Source organism: Tupaia chinensis, unplaced genomic scaffold, assembly GCF_000334495.1.
Source record: "Tupaia chinensis unplaced genomic scaffold, TupChi_1.0 Scaffold000197_1, whole genome shotgun sequence".
In the NCBI taxonomy this organism is placed as follows: domain Eukaryota; kingdom Metazoa; phylum Chordata; class Mammalia; order Scandentia; family Tupaiidae; genus Tupaia; species Tupaia belangeri.
Genome location: NW_006159672.1, coordinates 640,464 through 661,831, shown reverse-complemented (window position 1 = coordinate 661,831; position 21,368 = coordinate 640,464). Strand labels below are relative to the sequence as shown.

At 43.7% G+C, this 21,368-nt stretch overlaps 1 protein-coding gene across 1 annotated transcript in view; it reads right to left on the bottom strand.

Annotated features, from left to right (window-relative positions):
* Window positions 1-218: 218 nt before the first annotated feature.
* The window catches only part of DOCK1 (dedicator of cytokinesis 1), a 597,377-nt gene continuing 576,227 nt past the window's right edge, over window positions 219-21,368 (bottom strand). The window contains exons 58-61 of the mRNA XM_014587219.2: window positions 14,731-14,929; window positions 8,889-9,042; window positions 5,283-5,434; window positions 219-1,022 (exon numbers count right to left, since the gene is read on the bottom strand). Coding sequence (XP_014442705.1) covers window positions 927-1,022; window positions 5,283-5,434; window positions 8,889-9,042; window positions 14,731-14,929 — 601 coding nt within the window. The 3' untranslated portion in view covers window positions 219-926. The remainder of the gene's footprint in view (window positions 1,023-5,282; window positions 5,435-8,888; window positions 9,043-14,730; window positions 14,930-21,368) is intronic.

Genomic DNA, 21,368 nt, shown 5'->3' with positions numbered 1-21,368 from the left:
TTTCAGGACTTTGAAGCTCTGAAAAAAAATGTAATTTTGTGGGCTTAGTTTTTACATTTCCATCAGTTAAAAATTAAGAACACATATTGAGAATCACTTGCAGGTGCCTATGACAATAAATGGAAGGACCACAAAAAATTAAAACAAGTTCTAAGAACCGTCATATATACAAACTCTGTACAGAATGGAGACAAAAAGAATTAACCCAATTAAAACTGTCTCTTGTGGTATACATATCATTTTTCAAATAAAAATGAAAATTAATCTTCCTATACTCATATTTGTCCATTTGATCCAGTATTCTTAACGTTGTTTCCACTCCATAAATTAGTAACTGTTCAGTAGCTGAGAAATATCCTATTTTAAATTTTACCAAGGAACATCAAGAACTTCCTTGAAAGGGCTGAACTTAATTGCCTAATGCAGGCTGAAGATGTACTCAACAAAAAGTCACATCACCAGTTGCAATAAGAAGGGGGCTGATAAAACATCCCGGTAGAGTAAGCTTGGGTTTTGGCCTGCAGAGAGAATAAGAGCATTCCTACACTTCACCACCACCCAGCTTTTCAAAGGTGATATTCTAACCTCTCATTAATGGCTAAATTCAGATCAGTCGAGCTCTTTGCTATTAGTCATTTGGCACACACACAAAAAAGGATGTTTGGGCAAGACTCAGGCTCTCTCAAGACTGACATAGTCAGAGGTCCCCAACATTGGTAAATACAATAGGACATCCCAGAACCATACCCACCTCGCTCCATGATGCCGAAGACCACTTACTCTGTGGCTAGAAATGATCCTTTTAAGGAAAAGCAATTGCACTAAATGTTAGACATCACAGGGTCAATGAGGTAAACACCAGACACAGGAGACATGGAAGGAGTGGAAAGATGGCAGCTTGCTCTTCCAAGCCAGTCTTGCTGCCTTCACTGCACAATCCCAGAGTCCACCGATGTCTGCTTGCGTGTTGTCTTTGGAGGGGGAGGAGGTGGAGTTTTGCTGGGCAGCGGAGGTGGCAGATGCTACAAAAAAATAAGTATGAGGAAGAAGTCACATTATGGATATTCTGGTAGGAAAGAAACAGTCTCCAAGTGGGGTCTAACCTGGCCCAGCAGCCCTGATGGAAAATTAATCTCTCTATACTCTTACTTATTTGTCCATTCAATTCAGTATTCTTTTTTTAAAACAAGAATTATGTATTTATTATCATTATGTTTCAGTTTTGACAAGAGAGAAAGAGAGAGAGAGAGAAAGCCACCAGGTCCAGGGCTCAAACTGCAGTCGGCCATGTGGGAGTTCAGCTCCTTTAACCATCACACCACCTGCCAGCCCCTCAATCCAGTATTCTTAATGGTGTTTTCATTCCATAAACTTGTAACTGTTCAGCAGCTGACAAATATGCTATTTAAATTAAACCAAGGGACTTCAGAACGCTGGGCGGGAATTGTCCTCTCCACCTAACTCAGGCTCCACCCTATTAGAATGGGAACTAGCAGGCCTGCTATAGTCCACACTGGGCTGCTGACAGCCCTGGGCCTTTCTAACTTCTCTGAGTACCTTTCACAAAGCCTGCACAGTTCCCGAGAAGTACATCCACCACTCTTCATGTGGTTGCTTAAAATCCAGTTGTTACGGATCTAGCTATTGTTCTATAGTCCAAGGAACAAGAATGTCCTCGAGGATGCTCCCTAGGGGTGAGATGAGAGACCTTTCTTTGTTTTTTGAACAAGAGCAAAGGTCAGCAAATTTTCTCTGAAAGGACCAGATAGAAAACATTTTCAGCTTTGTGGGCCACATGGTCTCTGTGGTGGCTGGAAAGCAGACCATGCAAAGGAATGTATGTAAAGAAATGGGCATAGCTTTATTTAAACTTAATTTATAAAAACAAGTGACTGGCTGGATTTGGTCCCTGGGCAATAGATAACCTTAGATTCCCAAGAAATACAGAATGTGAATTAAAATGGTAAAGATGATAGAAAAAGCCTTAATGGACCTGCTAGGGCATGAATGACTTAGGACAGCTCTTTCACTATTGGTCTTCATATCATTATGCCACCCCAGACAACTGACATACAGAAGTTCTGTAAATACGGAATGATTATATAGGTAAATAAGTGCATGAGAGAAAAATGAGTGAATAAATAAATGGGCAAGCGAGTAAATGAACAAATGAAGAGGAGAGGAAGTGGGAACTTCCATACCACAGAGAAAAGGAACCAGGATGAAATCACAGAACACCATCATCATCCGGCTTAAGGGTAAGGGTGAATTTTTAACAGTAAGGAGGTAGACTCCCACATGGCTGACTTGATGGCTTGAAAATCATGACAGGTGCGTGTGTGTGCATGTCCAAAATCCCGAGAGGAAATTGGAGAAGATGGGATGGCAACATGGCCATCCCCCTGGGGGGGCGTGGGAGTGATTTCTTACTTTCTCTTTCTCCCCAGCAAGCGCACATGCCCTATGGCAAAAAACCTAAAACAAAAGAAAAGAAAGAAACCTAAAAAAAAAAAAAAAAAAAGTAAAACACTAGACTTCTATTTTTGGTAAGAATGGTTAAAAGAAACACCTATTCCAAAGTCTGCTAAGAATGTTTGTGTGCTTGTATGTAAAAGCTACCCTGATAGGCTGGTGAGGAGCAACAGCAGGCCAGCCTAACGCACTGCTACAGATGCTCTTCAGGCCACACAGGAGATCATCAGGTTTATCACCATTAAGCAAAATGATAGCTCAGATTACTGGTCATAAGAGCCATTTTGAAAGAAATGACAGCTTAAAGTGGGAATAACTAGAGATAGAGAGATAGAGTTGCCTATAAGCCTGAGGCCGATCGATGAGAGTGACAGGAGGATATCGATCCACAGCCCCCCTTCCCCCATGGCAGATGAATGATCACTATCCTGAAACAGCTCTTAGGGCCTTTGCAAAGGGAGGCACCCCAGGAAACACAACTGCTCCCGACTAATGATGACATACTAACCACAAGAGTGACACCTGAACACACTTTCATGCTGGAAGTAAATTAAACGGAAAATAAATAGCTAAGAGACTTGGGTAATTAATCTAATTGAATTTACACCCCTTCTATAAATTGAACCAAAGCCAGTATATGTTAGTCTTTACTTACCACACATAACACCAGTAACTTAGAATGATGAATCCAAGAATTGAGACAACAAAATGTTACTCTGAGTTGATGTGTAACGAAAATGAAATTAGTCACAATGCCAAATTTGAAAGTTTTAGTTTACTATTGTATAAAGATCTGGGGCATTCCTAATTGTCCAATAAAATAAATGGATGAAAACAAAGATGTGATCAATTGGCTAAGCCACTGGAGAACAGCACCTCAAGCAACCCAATGTTCTTTCTGTCTCCGAGTCTATCTGGTTCTAACAAGAAGATCAAAGTGCCTGGGAAGGGTCAGCCATTGTGCTACAGCAGCAATAACATGCTGCAATACTGAGGCCATATGGGGAGGTCCTCGATTCATGTCCTGAGGTGTCCCTGTGCCTACTGGGCACATTCACATGACTGTGATCCTCACCGGCTGAGGCTGGGGGTAGGATTACACCACGGGGGCCATGTTGAGGGTATCTGTCCCTCTTTACTTCTCTCTATCTCCCTCTCTCATGGAAGAAAAACTTTTTTTTTTTTTTAACAATAACTGGAAAAAAAAAAAGTGCCTGCGAAGGTCAGGCTTGTTTAGGTTTTCATAGGGTAGCCTGGTCCCACTCCAGGCCCAGGATCCCTTGTGGCATCTCAAGGGACAGAGTGCCTACTTAAATGGCACTTCAGCCTCCAATCTGTCCCTTTGATATTAAGGATGAAGTCCCAGTGCTTGATTACGTTTCTTATACAAAAGGAATAATCAAATACACGTACTGTAAATAAATACCCTCTTTCTTCTATTCTTTTCATAAAAAGAGAGATAATAACTTCACACAGTACTCAGGGAAAAAGGCTCCATAAAAAAGAAAAAGAAATGTCATGTAGAATTTATATTGTTTACTAAGGGAAAAAAATACACCCACCAGTATAGAAATAACACCCAAAAAACCCACAGTCACCTACCAACCTCAAGTCTTCAACACTCTACAGAAGTTCTGTGGCCATATCATTACTTTATTGAAGCAAAATATGACCAGTTGCACAAATAGGAACTAAGATATTTTACCTGTCAGACTACACTGATTTAATTTTCTCAGGCTGTGAATAATGTGGCATAGGGAGGGGAAAACCTAGAAGTAGACACTCCACCAATGTAGGTAACCCACACACAACCCTTCCCCAAGTGAGAAGACCTACAGATGTGCTGTGGCCCTAAACAACACAGAATGGTACTGGGACTCACAGGGGTGAGTGACACATGACAGTAGCCTGGAGAAGCAGGAGAAGGTGGTGGGTCCAAAAAATATGTTTCTAGAACTGTCATTGGTAATAAATCTACATGGCTTTTAAAAAATTTTAGCTAATATTTGCATTAGGTGGGCCCAAAGGCCACTCAGCAGGTAGTGTATCAAACAGAATTAATGACTAAATCAGCTTCACTGAGGGTGCTGGCCTTGGGCACCAGTGCTGAAGGGGAGTTTCAGCTGGTGGCTGATGCTTATAAAGGCTGCTATTGCTGGGAGATGCTAGGCTTCCACTCCAAAACCAAAATGGGGTGAGATCTCAAGGTTGGCAGCCCAGAGGAGGTGGTAGCTGTGTCCAGTCTCGGAGTCAGTGCTGGCTCCCCTGTGTGGATTCTCTATGTGTTGAATGTCTGTGTCTCCCAGGAGCTGGCCACTTAAGGAAGATGTGGCTTGGAGGAATGCTTTGGATATGAGCTCCCCAAGGGCCCAGTTGATGTACAACAGGAGCTTTTCTCCCCTCCAGGGAGATACTGGGCAATTTCTTTAAAAAGCCAGACAAATCTCTTGATAGAATGAATAGCTACTTCTCAAAATCAAAATTTCCCAAGAATTGCATTTCCAGTGGAATTACTTCTGTGGCGATGACAAGTGTTTGGAACTTGTATCTCTCTTTTCCTAATTCTAGAGGCATGATATTGGAACGTGCTTTTCAGTGTAGTTATTGATAATGACACAGAACCACAGTTCTTACATACTAAAGTCCTTATTGCTTAGACGTCTTTTCTCAGAATCCAACTGCGGCCCATCATATGGTTTTACTCATATGCTCACTAGCCCAAGGTAAACCCACGAATATCTACAATGAAGGACTCCTATTGGGTAGAGGGAAATTAATAAAAAAATCTATGTTTCATATTTCTGACATACCCTCTGATGTGGAGGAGGGGGTGGAGGTGTTGGCGAGCCCATCAAGTCCTGGCTTTCCATCACGTTCCCATAATCTGCCATGCTACCTTTGAGAGGCAGAGGAGGAGGAACATCGGCCACATCCATTCCAGTCATGCCATTCAGCTCCAAACCTGGGAAATCAAAATCATCTCAAAATCAGACCAACATCCCTAGTAAGCGTAATCACTCACTGAGCTTGCTCCATGTTCTCTCTGTGAGGGGCAGAGAGGAGAGCAGGGAGGCATAGAGAACAGAGGGGTGAGACCCCTTTCTAATAGCAGTGTTATAGAAAGAGAACAGCAAGCATCGTCTGACAGCTAAAACCAGAGTTTAAAGTGAGGCGTCAATCCATTGTAAAAATAGCAGTATCAGCCCTGGTCTCTTCTGATCCCCTCTCAGGTCCCTTTGCCGCAGTGGCATCTAAACAGTGGGTGTCACAGGACTGTCTAGGGCTGCCGTTTTCAAAGCTCTGCCAGGACTCTGTAGCCAGCCTCCTGCAGTTATTACCTGGAGAGCTTCACTAAGCAAAGTCTAATAACATGGCATACAACCAGCCACCCACCTTTCAAATCTCTCTCAACAGGAAAACCCACAATTGTATGAAATGAAGTTATTAGCAGTAGCAGTTACTGTGGCTGTGGCTTTAAATAAGCCAAGGGGAAGTACAATTGATTTTTAAAGTAAACTGAAAAAGTAGCCATTTTCAAACGGAGGGATAATCATTAAGGCAGGATATTTTCTCAACTCTTGTTGAGACTCCTAAAAATAATTTGTTTTCTTTTATATTAAAGAAAGAAAAATTGATATTTTTACCAGGAGTCTCTTTTGGAGTGTTCCCCAGTGATTCATCTGATGAAAAATCCTTCATTAGGGAAATGCTTCTGAAGCAGGGAATTGTGCCTGTAAGAAGGCTTTGCCACGGGATTGAACAGAGCAAGGAGGCTTCTGGCTGAGTGACTACCATTATGATTGGTGCCTGCTTATTTTATTGTAGCATAAAATTTGTCATTTTAATCATCTTTTAGTGTACAATTCAGTGGCATTGATTAAATTGACAGTGTTGTGCAACTATCCATTTCTAAAACATTGTCATCATCCCAAATAGTATGTCTGTCCCCATTAAGCATGAAGCCCCAACTCCTCTCTCCCTTCAGCCATTAGTAATCTCTATTCTGCCTCTGTCTCCAGCAATAAGTCCCAATATGTCCATTTTAGACATTTGTTTATTTGTTTTTTTTTCCTTCTTTTTTAGTTTTGCCAGAGGGTGCAAATGTACTCTCTGGTTTCTGGAGAGAGAGAGAGTGAGCAGTGGGTGGGAAAGCAAGAAAGCATCTTCCATGGGGGATGGTAAGCTGCAATCTTGTCTCCTCCATTCTCCTTTCGGAATTCTGGACATGCATGCAAATGTGCCCAGCTTGTTTTTCAAGCCACAGGGTCTAGGAGATGAATCAAGCAACTGACCATATGGAATCCAGCTGCCTTAACCACGATACCATCAGCTAGTTCTATATATTGCATGTAAGTAGAATCACACAGTATTTGTCCTTCTGGACTGGCTTATTTCATTCAGCATGATATTTTTAGATTCATCCATATTACAGCATGTGTCAAAATTCCAGTTGTTTTATGACTGAATAATATGTTATTGCATAGATATTTCTTTTGGTGCATTTTGTTGATCTGTTTTCCCTTTATGGATATTTGGTTTGTTCCCATCTTCTGGCTCTTGTGAAGAATGCTATTAACATTCATACATAAATATCTGAGTCTTAATTTTCACCTCTTTGGGTACAAGTTCAGGATTGGAATTGCTAGGTCATAAAGTAATTCTATGTTTAACTTTTGAAGAACCACTAAGCTGTTGTCTGTAGCAGTAGCAATGATGCCTATTTTAAATATTTTATTATAACCTTTAAAAATAGAGGCCAGCAAGTGGCATAGTAGTTAAGGAGCTTTACTCCCACATGGTTGACTGTGGTTTGAATTCTGGACCCGGTGACTTGAAAATCACGCTGGGCACATGTGCATGTGTGCCCAAAAATCCTGATAGGAGAAGGGATTGTGGGGTGGCCATCTTCCCTAAGGGGTGATTTCTCACTTTCCCTCTTAATGTCTTTCTGTTTCGTTCTTTCTCTATGGCGAGCACACATGCCCTATTGACAGAAATCTTAAAATAAAAATAAAATAAAAACTATTTTAAGGAAAAGATCATGTAATAACAGTGAAAGAATGTGAAGATGTTCTACTCAGAGACAATCTCCTTTTCAACACCAGAGAACTCTTTGCTTACTTAATTAAGCTTCATCTATCCAACCTTGCAGCCATGACTCACCACCACCTGATATTTTCCAGGATCACTATTGCTCCACTTTCAGCACAAAGGACAACTCTTTGTTGTCAGTGGAACCCACTGCACAGGGCAGGGGGCTCTTTCCTGCCATGAAAAGAAGCACTCCCTTGTACTGACTGACATGTATGGCATTCCCTTTTGAAAAAGCAATGTAATACACTGTAAAGTTATATGTAATCCAAAGTAATATAAAGAAGATTATGATGATAATAAAAATAATAAAAGATAAAAAAAAATTTTAAAAAGGAAGGAAAAAAAGTTCATGGAAAATTAAATTAAAGCATGAGTTTATTTTGGTGCAAAAAAAAAAAAGAAGCACTCCCTTGTTCTGCTGCAGCGCTCACTCTCTCTCACCTTTTTCTGCCAAGATTTTCTCTCTCTGATGGGTAATAGTGAAATACTGGTTACCACTTAGTGGGATGAATAGCATCCCTCCAAAATCTGGAACTCTGAGATCAACCCAGAGCCTCACAATGTAACCTATTTGGAAACAGGGCCATGGCAGATGAAATTGGTTAAGAGCTTGAGATGAAATCACCTGGATTGTTGGTGGACCCTACATCTAATGACTTGTGTCCTTTCAAAGAGAGGGGCACAGAGGAGAAGGTCATATGACATTGAAGGCAGAGGTTATTGTGATGAGCCACAAGCCAAGGATTGACAGGGGTTGCTAGCAGCCACTGGGAACTGGGAGAGAGTCATGGAACAGATTCTCCCTCAGAACCTCCAGAAGGAACCAACTTGCCTTGATTTCAGACTTTTGGCCACTAAAACTGCTTTGTGTCACCAAGTTTGTATTACTTGGTCAGAAATTTGGCAACTTCTCCTTCCCCAAGTAAGTTATGCCTTGTGGCCCTTCCAAGCTGCCCAGAAATACTTCTCCACTGTCCATTCTTCCTAGGTGCAAGAAGGCCCAGGCCCCTGCATGACTCAGCATCCTGTGCTATGAAATGGCAGCTGCCCCACATGCCTTTTAAATCCTCTCCTAACGCAGAAGGCTGAGAGCCTGGGACAGACCCCAGCTTTCTGTCCTTTGAGCTCTGGAAGCTGAGGACTGGGTTTTGGCCTAATTTGTTGAAGACCAGATCCTGTCTAAGGGATGCTCTAAGTCAGGAGCTTATCCAAACTTTCCCAATCTCCTGCCACAGGAGGAAGTGATTCTAACTTTAGAGTCTTCCATCAAGGGAAGCAGAGAACAATGTCATACATTTCAGAAAGGAAAATGTTCTACTTACTGGACTGCAAACTGAAGCTGAGCTTGGCCCTTGGAGTGAGCGGAGGGGGTGTGTGCTGGGAAGATGGTGATGATGGGGACACGGAGAAGCGCCTTTCACTTCCGATGACATTGATCACCTGGCTCTTCGGTCTCTGGGGCCGTAGGGGACTTATCTAGATGGGAGGAACAGAAAGATCAAAGTTAGGGTTCTGTAATGGGCTGAGATGTATCACCACAAAATTCACATGCTGAAGCTCTAACCCAGTTCCTCAGAATGTGAGCGTACCTGCTAACAAGGTCTTTATGAATTATCGACATAAGGTCATGAGGGTGGGCCCTAATCCAAGACGATTGGTGCCCTTTCAGAAAGGGGAAACGGAGACCCAAATACATACAGGGAGAATAGCGTGTGAAGATTAGGGCAGAGGCCAGTGTGATGCTTCCAAAAGCTGCAAAAATGCCAAAGGCTGCCATAAATCACCAGAGGCTGGAGAGAGGCAAGGGGCGGACCCTCCCTTGCAGCCCTTGGGAGGAACTGACTCTGCTGATGCCTCTCTTCTTGGACTTTGAGGCCCCAGAACTGGGCAGGATATATTGTTTGGGCCACTGAGCATGTGGGACCTTGCTATGTAGTCTAGAAGACCAACGTGGGGTCTTGCAATAATCAGTTCACACAGCCTGGAAGAGAGCACATCACGGACTTGCTGAACAGAAATGTACGTGAAAGCTGCTCAGAAGCCAAGTGAGGATACACAGGACAGCCCCCAAAGGTCAAGATTGGGGCAAACGGCCCACTCAGCGCCAGAGTGCCCGGGGTGTGCTCTTCCTATGTGGTATTCATTGCTGAGGATGTGGAAGTCTAGGAGCTCCTGGAGGGACTTCCTTGATTGCTCTCCTTTATGCCTTTTCTCGTGCAACATCATTACTGGGTAGGATTCCTTTCTCCTCTACCTCTCTCTGCACTTTTCCTCCTAGTCTCTGCCTTTTGGATGCACTTGACTTTTTCCCACCTAAGCTTTTTTTCTGTTTGTTACATCAGTAAATTTTATTTATATATTTCTTACAACTTGGTCTCAGATCATTAGGCCTTGGGGAACACCAGCAATTACAAAATACTCTGAGGTGGGAGCAGTTAGACAGGTTATTAATCAGGTGAAAAGGACAGGTGAAGATCCCTCCTTCACCCTCCCCAGGAAGGGCAGGTAGGGGGTTGGCTCTGGGCTTAGTGCCTCGGAGGACTCCACAGGACTAGAATGTGGGCTGTGGCCTCTGCCCTGGAAGTGGTCTGCCAGGCCAGGGCCAGTGTAGAGGCTGTTGGGGCTGAAATGAGGGCATGGGCCCTTGATTTGGAGAAAGGGTTAGGCCCTCTGGTAAATGACACAGGGCCACTGTCGACAGGGCTACCTCCAGAACTGCCCTACCTCCAGAACTGCCCTGTGCTGACAAGGGGGAGCTCAGTGCTTAGGGCCCCTCCTCATCTGCAATAACAACTGAGTTCTAGGCAGCCTAGGTGCTGTGGGAAGTCTGAAAATGCCTGGGCTCTTTGAGGGCGAAGGTGCACGCAGGCCAGCTGCAGAGACTCAGGGTCCCTATGGGTGCAGGTGCTTCTCCATTCTCTCCTGCCCAGCCCTTGGCAGGCACATTCTGATACAGAGAGCGTAAGGAGGCTTTACTGGTGAGATGCAAATTGTAGCCTGCAGGCCCCAGGCTCAGAGAGGCTCAGCTAAAGGTCATGAAATTGTTGATGATGCAAATCAAGCAGAAAGCTGAACCTAGCCCCAAGGGGTGAGGGAAAACCTTTGCAGAAGCTCCCAGAAGCCTGTGGGAAAGGAAAAGTGATGGCAACCCCAGCAATTCCAGGAAACACTAGGGGGCGCTGGTGTTGTCCCAGGGAGTGGGTTGTGGCTTCTGCTCCAGATAAGCTTCCAGGCCAGGAAGGGAGGTCCACCCTACCCTGTGGCACATGGCTGGTCACAGGCACGTGAAGATCTTTATAGGAAACTCCAGGTGGCTGACTTTGTCTTCACAGACTTTGCTGGCTCCTATCCCTTACTGGCTCTGGTGGGAGGTCAGGATTCCTGGCCTCTTGGTGCGTGGCTATGGTCATTCTGAAACTTAGGTGCTGACAGTAAGGTCAAGTTTCTGGGATCTGAGCTTGATGAGTTCCTGTGGCCTTCCTGGGGTCCTTAGGACCAGCCATGGGACACTCATGTGGCACTGCACCTAGCTCTATTATAAGTGTCTCGGCAGGGGCGGGGCTGCCATGGGAGGAACAGGAATTATGCTATGATGGCTCAGCACCTGTTATATCCTAGGACTTCTCCCCACACAACAGTGCTGTGATCAACTCTGCTACTTGGTTCAACTTCTCTGAGGCCCTCCATTTTAACAGCTTAAAACAGAACTTTAATAAAAAAAACAGTGTGGGGACCAGCAGTTAGTGTAATGGCTATGTCACTGGACTCCCATGCAGTTGACTGCGGTTTGCGTCCCGGACCTGGTGGCTTAAAACTCACACTGGGCACGTGTGCATGCATGCCCAAGATCCCAAGAGGAGAAGGGAGGAGAAGGGATTGCGGCGTGGCCATCCCGCCTGGGGGATGATTTCTCCCTCATCTGCAATAACAACTGAGTTCTAGGCAGCCTAGGTGCTGTGGGAAGTCTGAAAATGCCTGGGCTCTTTGAGGGCGAAGGTGCACGCAGGCCAGCTGCAGAGACTCAGGGTCCCTATGGGTGCAGGTGCTTCTCCATTCTCTCCTGCCCAGCCCTTGGCAGGCACATTCTGATACAGAGAGCGTAAGGAGGCTTTACTGGTGAGATGCAAATTGTAGCCTGCAGGCCCCAGGCTCAGAGAGGCTCAGCTAAAGGTCATGAAATTGTTGATGATGCAAATCAAGCAGAAAGCTGAACCTAGCCCCAAGGGGTGAGGGAAAACCTTTGCAGAAGCTCCCAGAAGCCTGTGGGAAAGGAAAAGTGATGGCAACCCCAGCAATTCCAGGAAACACTAGGGGGCGCTGGTGTTGTCCCAGGGAGTGGGTTGTGGCTTCTGCTCCAGATAAGCTTCCAGGCCAGGAAGGGAGGTCCACCCTACCCTGTGGCACATGGCTGGTCACAGGCACGTGAAGATCTTTATAGGAAACTCCAGGTGGCTGACTTTGTCTTCACAGACTTTGCTGGCTCCTATCCCTTACTGGCTCTGGTGGGAGGTCAGGATTCCTGGCCTCTTGGTGCGTGGCTATGGTCATTCTGAAACTTAGGTGCTGACAGTAAGGTCAAGTTTCTGGGATCTGAGCTTGATGAGTTCCTGTGGCCTTCCTGGGGTCCTTAGGACCAGCCATGGGACACTCATGTGGCACTGCACCTAGCTCTATTATAAGTGTCTCGGCAGGGGCGGGGCTGCCATGGGAGGAACAGGAATTATGCTATGATGGCTCAGCACCTGTTATATCCTAGGACTTCTCCCCACACAACAGTGCTGTGATCAACTCTGCTACTTGGTTCAACTTCTCTGAGGCCCTCCATTTTAACAGCTTAAAACAGAACTTTAATAAAAAAAACAGTGTGGGGACCAGCAGTTAGTGTAATGGCTATGTCACTGGACTCCCATGCAGTTGACTGCGGTTTGCGTCCCGGACCTGGTGGCTTAAAACTCACACTGGGCACGTGTGCATGCATGCCCAAGATCCCAAGAGGAGAAGGGAGGAGAAGGGATTGCGGCGTGGCCATCCCGCCTGGGGGATGATTTCTCGCTTTCTGTCTCTCTGTCTTCTTTGTCTGTCTGTCTGGCGAGCACACGCACCCTATAGCAAAAACCTCTAGGAAAAAAATAAAATTAAAAAAATTTTTTAAAAGTGTGAAAGACCTACACAACGTCTGGCACTTCATAAACATTCAAAAAACGCTTGTCGATACCCTTGCCAAGTTACAATGTTTTGAGATTTGAGAAGTCTACCTGGGACTTGAGAGGCAATTTCAGCCTGCCCTGAGAGGTCACTGGCTCCCAACTTTCTGAACAGAGAGCCTCTGAATCTTGTTGCTTGAGACCCAATGCCTGGGCACTTACAGCCAGCTTTGGCTGGGGCCCTGATACCCCTGGGCACCCTGATGCCACATGCCAACTGTATACACAGCATACGTCCAAAGGCCTCAGAGGAGCCTTCAGCTTCTTTCTTTTCTTTTCTTTTCTTTAAAGTTTTTTTATTCCAATAGGGGGTGGGGAGGAGTGTGCTTGCCAGAGAGAGACAAAGGCAGTAAGAGGGAAAGTGAGAATTCAACCACCCAGGGGCGATGATTACACCACAATCCCTTCTCCTCCACTGCTCTCGTGGGATTTGGAGCTTGCATGCACAAGCACCTGGTGTGAGTTTCAAGCCTCCACGTCCGGGACTCAAACTATGCTCAGCCATGTGGGAGTCCAGAGCCTTAAGCACTACACCACCTGCTAGCCCCAGCCTTCATCTTCTTGAAGGCCGAGTCATGGCTCTGGTATCTGCCTTGTACCTCTACAAGGTACCTGGCTTGTCTGCCAAGCAACATGTGACCACAGTCTGAGTGGCGCCTGGATGAAACATACCTCCTGGTTTCTAAGGCATAAGCAAGCAGTGAAATATGTGTCATTAAAAGATGGTCCCACCTGAGCCCTTTGATCAGGCAACCTTTAACTGCAGCCAAGAGGAACTGGTGAGGTCACGGGCTACTGCCCAGGGCAGGCACATTCTGGCCATTAAACAGGCAAATGCCCATCCATTTCTAGGGGAACGCAGCTCTGAGCCTAACTCCACCTTTGAAGCTGACAGCCTGTGAGAACCTCTTCTTTATTTTTGTCTCTAGTCTACAAATAGCACTTTCTGAATAAAATTCACCCCAGCAGTCTGCGTCTCATTTTTTGCACTCAGACTCCTAACACTGCCCTGCATTTCTGGGAGGATCAGCACCCCCAGGATAAATCCTGGAATAAGTGTGCTCCAAAGATTTCACTGTGCCACACATCCAGGACTGTGGAATAAATAGGATTCATTGGGATCCGTTTTTAATATCAACTCACCAACACACGTCATGCTAAGTCCCTGTAAATCCTTCTGAAAGATGGCCAAGAGATTTAAACCCAGAGCAGATGAGGCAGAGGAGGATGACGTGGCACTGAGTCCAGCTGGTGAACCCAGAGACAAGGGGCTTTGGATTCCGACTGAGCAGATTATAACACTTGGGCCATAACTAGGGCTTAGAGATTTTCAGAAAGGAAGTGGTGAGAGATAGGCATTAGTACACACAGAGTCCTGTTTACTGACAACGAAAGCATTCCTGTTCCTCTTCTGAGATGTTAGGACATAATCTAAAGCCAAGTCCAACAGAGCTGCAGAGAGCCTAGAAATGTGTGGGCCTTGCTAACAAAGAGCTTGACCTGACCCTGTGGCATGGAGGAGGAAGGCTAAGACAAGCATCCTCCAGAGACACGAATCCTTTCCTCTGCATCTCTGACTCTAAGTCGCATGTCAAAAGGTTAGTGTGCACATTTGTACACACACATCTTCACACGACTGCAGTTGGTTATTTTAATATCAGATTGGTACGTCCATCCTGTTTCTTGTCATAGTAAGTCATATTAGGAGGAGGAAGAAATAGGTCCAATTCTAAGATCAAAATCCCATCCTTTATACTCCTGGTATAAAAGAGGAGTTCGGAGAAAGGGCCAAAATAAATGCCCGACAGCACCAGGTTATTCAAGATTAGGGTTGAAGGGGATCCCAGGTTTTCAAGTTACTATTGTACAGCAAATTCAGTACCATCCAATTGATAGCCCTGCTGGCTCTCCTGTGGAGCAAGGGTAGGTCCCAGAAGCGAATGCAGTGAGAGCACATTACCGTTTCTGAAAGAATCACAGCCTCAGACTGCTGTAGGGGGATGTCGGTGGGTTTGAATTCTTTATCAAATATCTCTTGATGTTTGCTGTTCCTTTTCTCCTTCTTTTTGTCCTTCTTCTCCTTATCTGGCTCATCCTTGTCCAGCTTGTCCTGGGACCTGGAGTGCATTTTCTTTGGCAGGAGAGGCTCCAGAGCAAACCTAAAGGAAATGGTGCTTTAAATCAATGATGCTTTAATAGGAGAGCAATTGCTTTTTCACCCTGCAGACATATGTAAAATCACTCACAATTCATCTAAGTGCTCATTGGGAATTGCAGAAGTTTATAAAAAAAAAAAAAAAAAAAAAAAAAAAAAAGGAATGATTTGAAAAGGAAGGCCAAGGGGGATTTCAGATAAGTAGCAATCAGATATAAGGATCTAAACCAATTGTCTGAATCCCAATAAAAACAAACTAGAAAAAGATAGAACACTTGTAGGACAGCAGGGCAAATGTGAAGTCTGACCACTATTCAGCAATCATCTTAGGGAACGACTGTTTATTATGTAGGATTGTATTCCGAGTATATTTCAAAAGGGGAACCCTTCGCTTTAAGAGATTTATACTGAAATATTTACAAATACACTGGGGGAAACTAGACAGATACCAATGCAAATAAATTTCTGGTACTTTAATTCTGACCAAGTTTCTATGATTACATATATATTGTTTGTTTCCATGTGAATATCAAGGCTCAGTCAGAAGCAAGCAGATTTGAGCTCATGGGTACTTAAAGATGCCCTCAGATTTTCAGCCAGAACCAAGCTAGAGACAGTAGGCCTGGATTCCAACTCTACCCCTGGCCAGTGATCCCTGATAAAGCCCTCTTATCTTCTAGGAATCTGATGTTCTCACTTACAAAAGGGAACAAGGACACTACCACCCTTCTGCTTACTGACACCAGTCTGTGTGGAAACAAATTAATAGACTATTGAGTAAGAGGATTTTGGATTCATTTCGAAGAGGATTTTGGATTAATTTCTAAGTCACCTGTCAAAATGTCAGTGTGCAATTTGTGTATACACATATCTCTACACACTATTGCAGTTGACTATTTTAATATCAGATTGCCACGTCCATCCTGTTTCTTGTATAGTCATACGAGGAGGAAGAGGAGGAAGAAATAGGTCCAATTCTAAGATCAAAATCCCATCCCTTGGGGAACAGCAGTTGGCATAAAGGCTATATCACTGGACTCCCACGTAGTCGACTGCAGTTCAAATCCCAGACCCAGTGGCTTAAGCTCACTCCAGGTGCGTGTGTGTGCGTGCCCAAGATCCTGAGAGGAGAATGGAAGAGAAGGGATTGTGGCATGGCCATTTCCCTTAGGGGGGTGATTTCTTGCTTTCTGTCTCTCTGTCTCTCTCTGTCTTTTTGGTGAGTGCACGCACCCTATATAGCAAAAACCTCTTAAAAAAGAAAACCCATCCCTTATACTCCTGTTGTAAAAGAGGAGTTAGGAGAAAAGGCCAAAATAGATACAGGAATGAAAATACCTTAAAAACCTTACGATATAACTCATACATAAAGTGGTGTTATTAGGATCTTTTATTTTCAAAATACAATACACAGAGACCCAGATTTGATTCCTGGACCATGCTACAAAGAAGGGCGCAGTGGTGCACACCTGGAGTTCCAACAACTCAGGAGGAAAGAAATTTCTATATAGCACATGAAAATGGTATCTAAAAAGAGCTACAATCTCTTAAAAGGAGTTATAGTCGTACCGATGAATAAGAGAGAGAGTCTATACTGTGATTTCTGATAAATGTATCTTAAACTATGGTCTCCAGAACAGTTTCATATGGTCAAGAGAAGGAAAACAGGAAGCCCAGAGGATTCACAGAAGCTCATTACCCAATGTCCAGGCAGTCCCCAAACTCAGTGGCATGACAAATTCCATTCCACTGCAGACTAAGCTAGGTCGGTCCTGAGTCTGCTCTTGGGACCTCCCTAGCCTCACAGTAACTAGCAAGCTTGATTTCCTTGACCACCTGGAGCATAAATTGGTTTCCTCAAGGGAAAAGTAATTTCAAGAGCAGAAAGTTTAGAAAGCCATCATGTTTTCATCCTTGTTGTGGTTTCTGTTATACTTGTTTCTGAATAGGAATTTTAGAACAAAATCACTACTTCAATTAAGAACCAATGGAATGGTTACATTAAATTTGCTCCCCAATATGGGGCATATAGAATGGAAATCAACACTTAGATGACTAAGAAGGGAGGATCAGGCATACAACTGCATTTAAAATCCATTGAAAGTATAGACTGTTGAGAGTAAAAAACACATTTGCTATTTATCGTTTTTTTAAGTCTCACATGGCTATGCAGTAGGGTCTGTTGTTAAGGTACTGCTTGAACAGTAATTATATTGAACTTAAGCATTGATTATCAATAGCTGTTACCATCACTAAAAGAGAGACAGCAGATAGAATGTGCCTTTGAATGTAAGAACATATAACTACTCATCAAGTCGTTTTGTCCCCAAATCAAACCTGAATCTGATTCGGTTTCTAGATTCAACTACCAATGTGCAGGAAATACAGATAGAGATACATGTCAAACAATGTTGTAAGGCACACAATCAGCAAAATCCAGACTAAGTAGAACTCAACAGGATAAGCAACCTAGATCTGTCAACAAATAGATTATAAGTAAAGAAAAAAAAAAGATAAAAAAAGGACCTTGAGGGACCAGCAGTTAGCGTGATGACTATGTCACTGGACTCCCACATAGTCCACCGCGGTTTGAGTCCCAGACCCGGTGGCTTAAACTCACTCCGGGCGCGTGTGCGTGCGTGCCCAAGATCCCGAGAGGAGAATGGAGGAGAAGGGATTGCGACGTCGCCATTCCCCCTGGGGGGTGAGTTCTCGCTTTCTGTCTCTCTGTCGTACTGCTTGAACAGTAATTATATTGAACTTAAGCATTGATTATCAATAGCTGTTACCATCACTAAAAGAGAGACAGCAGATAGAATGTGCCTTTGAATGTAAGAACATATAACTACTCATCAAGTCGTTTTGTCCCCAAATCAAACCTGAATCTGATTCGGTTTCTAGATTCAACTACCAATGTGCAGGAAATACAGATAGAGATACATGTCAAACAATGTTGTAAGGCACACAATCAGCAAAATCCAGACTAAGTAGAACTCAACAGGATAAGCAACCTAGATCTGTCAACAAATAGATTATAAGTAAAGAAAAAAAAAAGATAAAAAAAGGACCTTGAGGGACCAGCAGTTAGCGTGATGACTATGTCACTGGACTCCCACATAGTCCACCGCGGTTTGAGTCCCAGACCCGGTGGCTTAAACTCACTCCGGGCGCGTGTGCGTGCGTGCCCAAGATCCCGAGAGGAGAATGGAGGAGAAGGGATTGCGACGTGGCCATTCCCCCTGGGGGGTGAGTTCTCGCTTTCTGTCTCTCTCTCTCTCTCTGTCTGTCTGGCAAGCACACGCGCCCTATAGCAAAAAACAAACAAACAAAAAACAAAAAAAAAACCTCTCCAAAAAATAAAAAGAAAAAAAGGACCTTGAAGAGATACTATAAACCAAATACAAGGTAAAGATTATTTAAATCTTATTTCAAATAAACTGTATATTTAGATCTTATTTCAAACAAAAACTGTATATTTAGATCTTGTTTCAAAACTATATATATATATATAGTTGGCCCAGACACAGTCACACACTGCTGTTTGGCAAGCTGAGACTACATGAGAGGCCAGGTTTTGATTCCTGGCCCATCCTAAAAAGTCAGGGTGATGGCATGCATCTATAATCCAGCTACCAGGGAGGAAAAGGCAGAAGGACTGCAAGCTCATAGCCAGTGCGGGAAACATAGAGTCTGTCTGGAAGAGGCTGGAATGGTGGTATGTGGTTCTAGAGAGGCTGAGGTGGGAGGATAATGACACAAGGAGATCGTGTTTTAAATACCCCCCCCACACACACACACCCCTCTTTAGAAAATGACATTTATGACAATAGAAAATTAACTAATATACTATGATAATATGAAATTCCTGTTACTATTTTATAATCGAGCAATAGTGTGATGCTTTTTAAAAAGAGTGCTTATCTTTTAGACATTTATATTAAAATCCTAATGAATAGAGTTATGTGATTTTTAGATATGCTACAAAATTAATATGGAGGAAGGAATGGATAGGTCACAGATTCAAACAAGACTGGCTGGGTGTTGATAATTGGTGCAGTAGCTGATGGGGCATGGGGCCTCATTATATTATTCTGTCTACTTTGTATATGCCTTCACTTTTTCTATAATAAAATTTTGATATTCAAAATGATTGATAACATATATTCTCTTTAATCATTATAACACTTTGAGATACCTGGATTTTTCCAATTGGATATGCATTATCCAATAAATCTACATCCCTTAGGTGTTAAATATATCTATTATAGTACAAGCACAACTCAAAATCTTCATGAATTATTCTATGTTTTGTGGGACAATGTAGGCAGAAGAGAGAGAGAGAAGAAGAAGAATTAGTGTACACCTTTCAGTTCGGGGAAAAGACTGATGATATGAAATCCTGATAAGTATACCAAGAACCAAGAGAAGTACAGGGTAGGCTTTAAAATTTTCACATTATGAGAAGCAACTGCTGACAGGATGAACTTTATTCTGGATGTAACCTATGCCTTTTGAGACCAAAGTCTCATTTCCTCCATATTAGTTGGGTAGCAAAGGGTGGTAACCCCAAGAATGAACAAAACTCTGGACTCTAATAAAGATGCCTTCCAGTTAAAGGTTAAACAAATGCCTCCAGGGAAGGAGCTGACTGCCCATGTACAATACACACTCTCCTATCCAAAACCTCTATATCAATTTCCACCCTAACCCCTATGTTCTTGGAAATATAAAAACCTTCTCATAACTAGCCTGGGGATTTTCTTGGGGAGAAGTTGAATTAAATTTCTTTGGCAATCTTGCTCTAAGTGACAAGCACACATGATTTAAATACCTCTAAATTGAGGATTTCCATATGGACTTGGCCTTATAAGATCAGACACTGATAAAAATTATTGTTAGAAAAAATGTGGGTACAGTTTGCAATTCCCCATTGGGTACATCAGTTGTTGGCAACGAAGAGCATTTGGAGTTGAGCTGTCCCTTGGGGCTTTCTGAAAGTTTGTGTCGGCATGTTGGAGGGCTAGGAGCCTGTGGTTTTGATAGGGTGATGAATTGTAAACCAAATGGAATTGGACAAACATACAACTGTGCAAATTCAACAATAAAGCAATTAAAAGTCCTTCTCTGAGGTTCAAACTGCATGCAACATTTCTTCTTTTTGTATAATAAGCATAAACTTTACATGCTTGCCAGTCAGAAACACACAAAATGGCCCAGCCATGGTGCACTAGTAACACGACACTCTGCCATGCTGAAGATCACATGGAAGATTGGGATTCGGTTTGCAGGTCGTCCTATGTGTGCCAGGTCAATGGGCATGTGCTTGTGATCCTGGCACAAAAAACGGCCCAGCCATGGTGCACTAGTAACATGACACACTCTGCCATGCTGAAGATCACATGGAAGATTGGGATTCGGTTTGCAGGTCGTCCTATGTGTGCCAGGTCAATGGGCATGTGCTTGTGATCCTGGCTGATGGAGGAAGGCTGGGGGAAGGACTGTGGTGTAAGGGACTATTGAGGGTGCTTATCTTTTTTTTTTTCTCTCTCTCTCTGACTCTCTTTCATGAAATGTAGAAATCTAAAAATATATATGTAGGGGCCAAAAGTACAACAGTGGTAAAACATGTGCACTGTAAGGCAACACGGGCAGGTTTGAGTTAGTGTCTGGAGACCTCCCTGAGAGCACAGGGCACATGTGATCAGGGCTTGGGTGAAGCTGGGGGTGGTCTGTGGCATCAAGACCCTGTTGGGGTACTCTTGTCTGTCTTTTTCACTTATGGAAGAAATAAATATACTTAATGGGACCAGCAGTTAACGTAATAGCTATGTTGCTGGACTCCCATGTAGTGGGCCTCGGTTCGAGTCCTGGACCCGGCGGCTTAAACTCACGCCGGGTGTGTGTGTGTGCCCAAGATCTTGAGAGGAGAAGGGATTGCAGCGTGGCCATCCCCCCTGGGGGGGGATGATTTCTTGCTTTCTGTCTCTTGTCTCTCTCTGTCTTTCTGGCGAGCGCACGCGCCCTATATGGCAAAAACCTCTCCAAAAAAAGAAATAAAGACTTTAAAAAAATATATTGATACTGAGATTCTATTTGTAATAATCTGAACTAAAGCAGGAGCTACAGAGAACACTCAGTGAATGTTGGTTAACTAGCTTAACTAGTAGGTTCTTGTTCCTCTCTTAGTTGTTTTGTGCTATCTGGTACTCAAGAGCAAAAATGGGTCTCCAAAGTAGTCTTGTGAAAGCAAGTGGCACATAATCTCACTTGTGTGATGCACTTAAATAGGTCAAAATCATAGAGACAAAAGGAACAGTGGTGGATGTCAGAGGCTGAGATTTGGGGACTGGGGAGTTCCCTGCATACTGAGTTTCATTTTTAGCATTTTAGAGATAAGCAAGTGGTAGTAATGGTTACACACAATGTGGATGCACAAAGTGTAA